Source organism: Idiotropiscis lumnitzeri, chromosome 8 (assembly GCF_059441095.1).
Source record: "Idiotropiscis lumnitzeri isolate Australia: NSW breed Sydney's pygmy pipehorse chromosome 8, RoL_Ilum_1.0, whole genome shotgun sequence".
NCBI classification, from domain to species: domain Eukaryota; kingdom Metazoa; phylum Chordata; class Actinopteri; order Syngnathiformes; family Syngnathidae; genus Idiotropiscis; species Idiotropiscis lumnitzeri.
In genome coordinates, this window is record NC_142398.1 from 22,522,343 (window position 1) to 22,532,502 (window position 10,160).

At 42.5% G+C, this 10,160-nt stretch overlaps 1 protein-coding gene across 1 annotated transcript; it reads right to left on the bottom strand.

The window, feature by feature from the left end:
• Window positions 1-134: 134 nt before the first annotated feature.
• On the bottom strand, window positions 135-5,902 carry LOC148332823 (15-hydroxyprostaglandin dehydrogenase [NAD(+)]-like). Its single transcript, XM_088302651.1, has 7 exons — window positions 5,777-5,902; window positions 5,361-5,484; window positions 4,229-4,335; window positions 2,673-2,769; window positions 1,661-1,737; window positions 1,401-1,564; window positions 135-795 (listed from the first exon to the last, which is right to left on the bottom strand). The coding sequence occupies exons 1-7, from the start codon at window positions 5,867-5,869 to the stop codon at window positions 672-674; spliced, it is 786 nt and encodes a 261-aa protein (XP_088158777.1). The 5' UTR covers window positions 5,870-5,902; the 3' UTR covers window positions 135-671.
• Window positions 5,903-10,160: the final 4,258 nt, after the last annotated feature.

Below are 10,160 nucleotides of genomic sequence, written 5' to 3' on the forward strand. Positions count from 1 at the left end.
TAATTTGCATACTTTGCAAAGCCAAATTCAAATACTGTGGCAGATTTTCTTCACGTCAAAAAACAACTTGGATACGTTACCTTGCAAAGCAACACTGCTGGAGTTTGGTGCTTGTGGGCCCGACTCAAGACTTGAGAGTCGTTTCAAAGAAAAAGGCCCGCTTAGATGGGATTCAGGGACCAAAGAAAGCGATTACAACAATCTTTCAATTGAAATAGACTTAATATTTGGTGATTTTAGATTACTTCCAAGATATTATTCAAGTAAATACCCGTTACAAACTTTGCCAAAAAAAAATAGCCAGCGTCACGCCAAAATCTCGTACCTCCATGTTCGTCACTTTTGAGAAGATGCCAAAAATGGCAAGTTTGCTCAACCCTTTAAATTGGTCGATGATGTGCACAAAATAACAACATCGCGTGTGGACTGACCAACAGTACTGATTTTTTTGAACCAATTTTTTGTGACTTATGAGGTTCGATTGCATCAATTCCATTCTTGCGTCACATACTCGACTTTGCTTAATTGTATTTACGTGCTTTGGTTCTGTTCAGGCCGCTCGGTGCCGTCCAATCCAAACAATTGTGGATTGTATTCCGCTTGGACTCGCACCCACGTTGCCCTGAGGTCCGTTTCAGTCTTTGGGGTTGCGGCTGTCCATTCGGCGCTGATCAAGCAGACGTGGGCTCGTATGTGTGGAAGTGGATTCCTTTGGAGCATGTGATCTTCATCACGGCACCGTTCAGGCTGGTGTCTGTGATCAATCTCATCATGCCTTCTGCGATCATCGATGGCCTGGAGAGAGGTCAAAGGGACAAAAAGCACGTCAATTAGCAGACTTTGGAGGCGGCATCTTGCACCACAGCACGAAATAACAATTCTGACTGCACGTCGAGCTCATTGAAACGACGAGGGTTGACCTTCGTGGTGTGTTTGACTTTTTGACTTAATCAAGCCACTGCATCTTCTTTCGTGTGAGCAATTTGGAGAATTCCCTCAAAGGCAAAACATTTTCCTTACTGCTAGCAAACATACAAAAAAAAAAAAAAAAGGAGCTTGACTGAATCTGCAATGTGAACAGAATAGAGGCCTCCGTGGTTCCTCGCTTTCTTCCGTGATTGAATTTTTTTTTTAATTCTTTCTTTAAAAACGAGATCTGGTTGACCTACCGAAGCATTTTTTAAATCTGTTGATTGTTGCGTTTGGTTACAATTTGTGGCTGGGCACCTCATATTCATCACACACCATCAATGACACGACTTCAGGGTCGCGAAATGTCCGAAATATAACCGGCCGGGGTTGGTGTGCGCATTCACGCTCTTTCCTCTGCGCTTCATTCCAGGCGGCAAATGTAGGACTGCAAAGCTCGCTCGTGCGTGTGTGACGGCGGGCCGACTCACTGTAAAACTCCAAACTTGCTCATGCTGCGCTTGAAATCATCCTTGAATTTGACAAATTTCCCCATGTTTTCCTCCTGTTCTACTGAGTGGAGCAGAGGCGTGTCAACAAAAGCCGGACACAGCACATTGATACGCACGCCGTAGTCACTCTGAGAAGATGCATCCTGCAAAAAAAAGAAAGAAATCAATAAATTGACGTCCCACTCCAACGTATACGTTTGCTTTGACGTGTGTCGCGCATGTGCGTGTCTACTTCTTACGGCCATGACCCTGCTGAAACCGATGACGCCGTGTTTCGTGGCCGTGTAGACAGGCTGGTGAGGAGAGTGCAGGAAGGCTGCGGCACAAAAGACACCCACGCGTTAATGATCATTATTCGTATCGAAATAACCTCCAAAGAAAAACCAACAGCGGACCGCGAGGCGCACCTGTATATAAGCCGAAGCAACTAAAAAATGTTTATTGCATGTACAGAATGATTTTGGACTGTGAATGCACATAAAAGGTACATCAAAAGATTGTTCACAACAACTGAACAGGCGCAAGAGGAAAAAAAATGGAGATTTATTTCATGTATTTTCCGAACTCTAGAGCGCCCCTAGTGGTGAAAGAAATATCCACCCAAAAGCCGCAGCGTTGTATTTGCCGCATGGTTCCAAATTGAGGAAAAAAGCCGATCGACCGGAAAATGCGGTACTCCATATTGTGTCGGCGAGGGTTTGTGCATCCCTACAGGCAAGGAACCACGCAAAACACAGCTCAATACTCCACAATAATGAAGAAAAACATTTTTGTGCCAGTTACTCTGCACTTGAGTCGCCTTTTCACTGAATACTTATTTACTCTTCCGCAAGTCATGATTTAGAGGGCTACTTTTTTTTTTTTTACATTTTTACTACAGTATTATTGTAAAGTAACAGTGCTGGTACTTGAGTACGCGTTTTGGCTTCTCCACCCAACTCGTCTTCCAGTCCTGTCAAAGGTCGTCCATCTAGTCAATGAATCACCAAATACAAAAGCCCGCTTGTGTTTTCCAAAATCCACCGTTCAAAGTGTCAACTCCTCCGATAAAGATTTTCTCCTTTTATATGCTTTAATTTACTTGGGCGTGAAACTCAAAAGGCCCCTTTGTGTAAAACGAGGCTTCGCGTGTCATTTGATCGGAAGTTCAACCAACAAGATTTTCATTCGACCCGTGACGTGCGATTGTGCATCTCTCGTTTCATCGACAGTTCTCAATCGGTCTGCAAAATTGCGTTGTGTAAACGTTACCTGCCATAGAAGAGACATTGATTATGGTGCCTCCTTCCTTGCCGTACTCCTTGCTCATATGTTCCAGCGCCAGGTAAGTCCCGTTTATGACCGACGTCTAGAGGGGGGAAAAACAAAATGTTTCTTTGAAACGATTTAGGCAGGACTTTACTTTCTTCCTGGAAACGTACAACACACACACACACACACAAGGAAAAAAAAACAGATTAGATGAGTCCCTGGAGAACAAGCACCGCTTACGTTTGTTCATGTGGAATTTCCTCCTCTTAATTAGCTCAACAGGCAAGCGATGGCAAAGATAAGCACGCCTGCTCGCCGTGCTCCGCCAGAAAACAGATTCAGTGTCCAGCCAAGCCGAAGTTTCCCCGAGCAACTCCTTGTGTATGTTTCGGCGTGGATCTTCACGCGTCGTATCGAGCGACACCTCATGCGCTTCATTAGCTCGCTCTTCGTTCAGAAAAGACAAACTTTGAAATGGCTTGACTATGAGCCGCCTACTTTTGGGTTGAAACATTGTCATCAAAAAAGTTACATTTCAAATTGGTTGATGTTTGGGAGGGAAAAAAAAAAAAGTTGTATTCATTTCTCAGACAACATAATGTAAATTTATTTTTCTTTCTTGTTTGCTCGGCCGAGTTTGTCGCATGCAAAATCCTAATGAAAAAAAAAAAGAGCGGTCCTACTCTCTCGACTGTTTGAATGAAAAAAAAATGAAAGAGTTGACAGCATTATGCCTCTGGACAAAGAATTAGCAGGAACAGGAAATCAGTCAAACCGCACAAAGGAAATAACTCCAGCACGATAGAAATCATGAGACAAATTTGTCCGCATTCATTGAAATCGTGTTGGAAAGGCTCCAATCCTTCCAAAAATTGTGGCCAACGTACTCAAAACGTGACACAGACAAAAAGCGCCGTGCTGGTTTCGGACCGCACTCGTCGCAGGGTCGGTTGGCTTCATGACTTTGACCTAACAGACCGATTTGAAAATTGGATTTGGGCGGGCTAAAGATCAGAACCGGGCGGTCGTTTGTTAACGTGACACTCTCCCAAGACGTTTGCGGTCGCTGCGTGGCTATTGCTGCTGACTTAAGATCCAGGGGTCAAAGTTCACATCCTGGTCAGGGTGGACAGGCAGAAAATGGGTGTGTTGTGTCAAGACGATCATCCGATGTAAAAAGTGCGCCCAACAAATCGAGCAAATGAGTCATTTGATTTTCCCTGATAGGGCAAAGCAACGTGTTGTCAATGTTGAATATTTTCCAACTGCAGCTCTCTTGATACGGCGGGAAACCATTTTGTTGTCCACTTGTGGATCTTTAACTCATCTCTATGGGCACTTTTGAGATCCAAATCTTAATCCGATGTACTGGGTGAAATCCTCAACTCAATGCGCTGCGTATACAGAAAATAACCCGGCATAGGCTCGGTTCTTTTGGATCGAGTGCCGGTTTACCTATTTGACCCAAATTGGCTTACTTTCAACACAGCGCTCTCAAGATATCGCAACGGCGCCTTGCAAAAAAAACAAACCATGTGATCGGTTTATGACCTCACCAGATTTACTTGTATGGTCTTCTCCCAGTTCTTTTCATTGTTGATTCCAGCGTTGTTGATGACAATGTCGAGACGACCAAACTGGTCGACTGTGCTCTGGAAGGCGCCTAAACGACAGATTTCAGATGTTGGTATCGCAAGGGTCATGAGAGTTTAACCGTGCTTCCGTTAGTAAATTTCACAGGTTTGCCAGTTCGTCTAACATCAATTCGTCCTAAAAAAAAAAAAAAAAAAGTCTCGTCAAAGCCCAACAGACAACAAATCATTTTTTCTGAAAAAGGCAAATGTCGTGCATTAGCATATCTTTTATGCTATGGTTTTTTTTTAAATAAATCGGCAATCAGCGATTTTGAACTTGACGGCGAGTCCTTCAGGTCACATTTTGATTTTTTTGTCTGTTGCCGTGTATTCTTGAACATCTTTTTTTCACATTGCCAAACTGTTGAGTATTTAAAGGTTATGCTGCTTCTATGACAACCGCAAAAGTAAATGTTTTATTCGCTCATCGCGACTCCATTCCGAATTGTTCCCAGCTAGCCGAGCAAGCTATTTAAAAAGTGGGATGTTAGAAATTGTGAGGGACTCCATACATTTCTCCAATTTTTTCTCTCGCTCTGGAGAGCCACCAGCTCGTTGTTTATCTCCATATGCGCGCAGACAGATCAGGTTTCATCAACTAGTGACGAAACGCGAGGTGGTAAAACCTGCATGTGTCAATCGCGGCTGCATTCCACACAATTAGAAACAAACACACCTGACTTCAGAAAACTTCTAACAATAATTGACAGCAGTCATACGATCGCACATTTCGAAGCAACATCAAACGGCATTGCACAGGCCTTTGCAGCCTTCGTCGCGAACGGAAAGCTCGTTCCTTGTGCTTGCCGTTTCACTCACTCGTCGCCACGTTTCGCCATTTGCGGTGCACAACGTTCAACGTTCACCGAGCCGCAATGTCGACCCAACAGCAGAAATGCAGCCAAACAAGCAGCCATGTGACTCCGTACAAGACCAGACAAGCTTGATTTTGAGCTCCACTCTGATCGCTGCTTGTATTTCCTATAACGGAATAAGTGTAATAAATGTTTCCTATTCCAATATGTCACTTCCACACATGCTGAGGGACATTGACCTCTTAGCGAGTCTCCATTAGAAACATCACACTGAATAAAAGTGCTGCTGTCATCTCCAAATTCCGCGTCCAATTGTTTCTTGCACTCTTCCCCGCAAGTCTTGTTCAGGTCAACGACAGCCACCTAAAAAGGACACAAAATCGCGGATGTTGTTGCAGATTGAAATCACGCCGGACTCCCAATCAGGCTAAATGGTCAGCGCAAATTGTTTCATCAAAACAGTTGAGTGTCCGAGCAGAAGAATTCTTTGACAGTGATGCGGATTAGCAGACGGAATGTGTGCCGCCAGTTTGCTCCAAACAGGTTGTGCAGCAAAGAGTCAAGTGAGTTGAGCAAGAAAATGAGGACACAAAAGGTGTCACGGCGATTCATGTTACGAAGAGGAAGCAATGGCGGGAGCGCGATCTGGACTGACCTTCGCTGAACTCTGCAGGAGGGACTGGACCACAGCTCGTCCGATTCCTTGAGCTCCACCGGTCACCAGAGCCACTCTCCCATCGAGAGACATGATCCGATACACTTTGGTTCGTCTCTGGCAACCTGTCGCTCACTTACGTTGACCCCCCGCCCCCTTTCCCTTCCCCTTTCCTTTCCTTTTTTTTTTTTGAGGATTCAATCACCTATCTGACGCCTCTCGCTTTTTTTTTTTTTTAACACACTCACTATTCCGTCTGGTTCGACTCTTTTGGTTGGGTTGTGTTTTCCCTCTCCCTCTCTTCTTCTGCTTATCAGGCCAAACAAATGCTGTGTGGGTGTATTAGCACGCGCGCGTGCGTGCGCGCGCGTGTGTGCGTGTGTGTGAGAGCCTAGATTAAGTAAATTTTTGGATAATAATTCCAGATTTCGTCAACAGCTATACCTGCCCTCCGGACTCCTCCTCTTCCTTTTGTCTCCGCCCCTTTCTCAGCACTCTTTGCTGCCTTCTGGTGTCTTGAAAACATTTGAATTCATAAACTACAGCAGTGCTTCTCAAATGGGGGAACTTGAAGGAACTCCAGAGGGTACGCGAGATTTTAGATAAACCAAACCAACACACAAAAACCCTTTAAAAGTAATTATTGAATTAATCAAATGTCTCGGGGCGATAGAAGTTGATAAAAGACATTTTATATTCAGTAGATTATTCAATTTCATGATTTTAAAAACCCAGACGAGGCCCCAACGAGAATGGTTCGATCAACGGAGTCGTGGTTGAAAAACTCGAGACACAAGTGCTAAATGAGGCAGTACCAGAATCAGCAAAATTCCCCAGAATTGAACCTCACCAAACGAAACGCCATGTTGGAGTGCACGAGTGAGTTCACGTCGGAGGGATGAGCAAGTGCGTTGTCCTTTGACGCTCTTGAACTCACACAGGTCACGTGACCGAGCAGCAGCGGGTGTCGGATTGGATTTCACGGTCATGTTTGGTAAACTTTGCATTATATCGGGTAACGACACTTGAGCGGCGCCAGTGTAAACATCTCCGACTCCGACGAGGAGGAAAGCGAATGCTCCGGTTACGAAAACGGCAGCAGAGACGAGCTTTGGACGTGCCAGTTGTGACCTCGTTTGATAAACACGACGCGGTTTTAACAGAAAGTCAGACGGAAATGATTCCGTTTGACAACTGATCCTGTTGAAATGTACCCTGTTACTCGCTTGACAATCCGCTCTGCAATTATTTTTACAGCGAAAAAGTATGATGGCATCTTCATGCCTGCTTGGTCATTCAAAACAGCCAATGAAAAACATTTTTTTTTTAATGATGTCCATCCCTCCCATGGGCGAGTTTGAGTTTCAAACCACATCAGCGGGCTATTCTCAGTTGCGCTTTCGTGACGGGCTTCTTAAATATTTGTGAATTGTTTTGCAAAGGAAAAATAACGCAATTGTGACATTCACGGCTATCATCAGACAGGAAGGATTTATTGATCTGTTCCGTTTTTTTTCCATTGGTTTGGCTCATTTCTTGAAACAGAAATGACATTTGCAAAATAACATGTCCTAAATGCCAAAGCGCCTTGCAAATGTTCACCGCGAAAATGCCATTTCAAATTGATTTCCTCAAAATTGCAAATGTGCCTCACGTGTCTGAGTGCATCTTTGCAAATGGTGGAGGACAACATTCTGCACATTTCCCAAATCTTGCTGATTTATGAGTTACTTCCCAGGCTAATGGGCGTGCTCGCCAACACATTAGCACAATTTCATTATGGAAGTTATTATTACGCACACTAGTCTGTTCAATTGTCAAAATGAGTCAAGAACATGACATAAAAATAGGCAACTTTTTTTTTTTAAGGCTTACAGCATCCATGTGAAAATGGCAGAAAATCCCCGATATTAAATGTTCTCCTCTGTAGGGGCGTGGCCAGATGGGTGGTCGCAGAGTGACAAGGGGTGTGGCCTTGGCAATCCCTCTGGCCCCCCTGTAGCACCGCCCCTGGTTTTGGGGAGGAATATGTTCTTTTGCTGTATTGGTTTTGGGGAGCGATATGTTCTTTTGCTGCATTGCGGCGCAGCGCTGCAAGAGTGGCCAAATGACATTTCGGTTTTCAGGATATTAGCGCTGTTTTAACTAGTTGAAACTGTAAATAAATCTTCCTTTTTGCACACGGTCCTCACCAATGATAGTTCTCGTCACAGGAGTAATTTACAATTAAAACCTGCAGGGGGAGCCCGAGATCAAAAATGTGATTGCTCACTCAATTGAGTCACTTTTTGGACAGTGATCGTGTTTTGTATTTGAGCAACTATGTTTCACCAGACAAAACATTATTATTGATCTAAAATACACAAATTGCAATCGGAGTAATTACTTTTTTTTTTTCTAACTGAGGGTAAAATATGTTGTGATGTATGGCACCATGAGGACTAGCAGTCAGGCAAGGCTTTGACTTTGCTTGCATGACTCCACTAAGTTGTGTGTTTGTTTATGAAATTGCATGTGTGGATCCCCCAAAAAGACAATGACTGTAATCCTCTTTTTTTTGTAACCTGCCTCAGTAAACTCAAGGCTTTCTTCAAAGAATCCAATGACTTTTTTTGGGCCAGTCATGCAAAATGGCGATAGATGATCATTTTGACAAGGATGTGATGTGACATTTTATTAAAATCTTTGATCTTATAAAATCACAACCCCTCTGAGATGTGCATTTAGGCGATAGAGTGAAGTCTCCACAAATCCAAACACCCGGGCCACATTTCAACCACAATTGAAGAATTCATCCCAAAAAAAACAAAAGAACACCAAATTTCAGTGCTGAAACAATGTCGAGAAACAAAACGCAGTATGTACATACGGTGTCAGAAAAAACATTTCAGTTGAATAAAAAACTACAATGGAAATGTCGATTTTTTTTTTCTTGATTCTGGGCCTCAATATAGGCGAATTAGGCACAAAGATCTAACGGTTATGTCAGTATATAAATAATGATATTAACTTTGTTTGAAAGAATTTATTTAAATCTCAAACTCTCACTCGTCAGGTTACCGCAGATCAAAAAATGCTGTTGACCTCAATTACTTTAGTCGTCATTTGTCTTTTTTTTTTTTTTTTTTTTTCGTGGGAAATAGAAATTTCTCCCAAATGTATTTTTGCATTTCGGATTCAAAATGACATGCACACAAAAACGATATCTCCACTGCCTCACCTCATGGCGCTGCTTTTTGGTCCTACGACACCTTTTCACCTAAATAGTTTTGTGCAGCCTGAAGAAAGTGCAATAATTTGGACGACAGTTTGGGATTTCCATGAAAAAAACAACATCTTGAAAATCACACACGAAATCTGGTGGTCAAATTGTCGTTACAGGTGAAGGCACGCATTAGCTAAACTCGCAGAATCTAAGCGTTCCTCTCCAAAGTACCAGACAGTTTGCACATATTTTGCTTTTTCTCGGTATGTTGCGTTTTCCAAACCAAGCACCAGCGTCAAAAAGCGTTTCTACCTTTTGTGTTGTTCAGAAAAAGGCGTTGAGCGGAACCAAGAAGCAAAAATTTCATCAAGTCATTCGCATTCATCGTGAAGGACTTGATTGTGCTTTTATTTTTTTGGACGATTAGATCCATGCCCATGATAATCTTCCACAATTACCAATGACGGACCAAACCAACTACTTTTTTTGGGGGGTTATGTAATAGTTTCCGTTTGATTTCACTGAAAAGAGGTAGCTTCTCCTGAAAGTACGATTTTCCAACGTTTGCCGGCTGGGACTGTCTGTTGATTCCGCATAGCGCTGCCCTCTTGCAAGTGATTACACATATACATATATATATATATATAAAATCTAATAATAACTTTATGGAAACAGCACATTTAAAAAGACACACATAAGGTGTTTAATACAAAATAACAATTGTCATGCTTGTGTATATATATACAAATATATGTATATATGTAATGTATGTATAAAACAACAACAAAAAAAACCTGGCAATGCAAGAACCCAACAATGACCAGGAGGACATATATGGGAAAAAAATGGCAAAAATATATTGCTACATTTTAAAAAATACATCAGAATGTTTTTTTTTTTTTTAAATAAAACTAGATAATTCTGAGAAATTCAAACTTCTGATGTGCTTTTACTGCTGCGGGAAGTATAAAGATTGAATGTAATTTGAATTCATTCATCCATCCACTAATATGCGTCCTGCTTTCTTTTTATTTGCGTTTTTCCTGCTCCCGTTCAATTTTATTTGCTCCTCTGGCACCTTCGGAAGTGTTGGTGGGCGGAGCTTCCTTGATGCACCTGTTTGCAATCATTAGCCATAAAAACTTTTGGAAGAGGAAGGAAGGTGCCGTTTTATTTTTT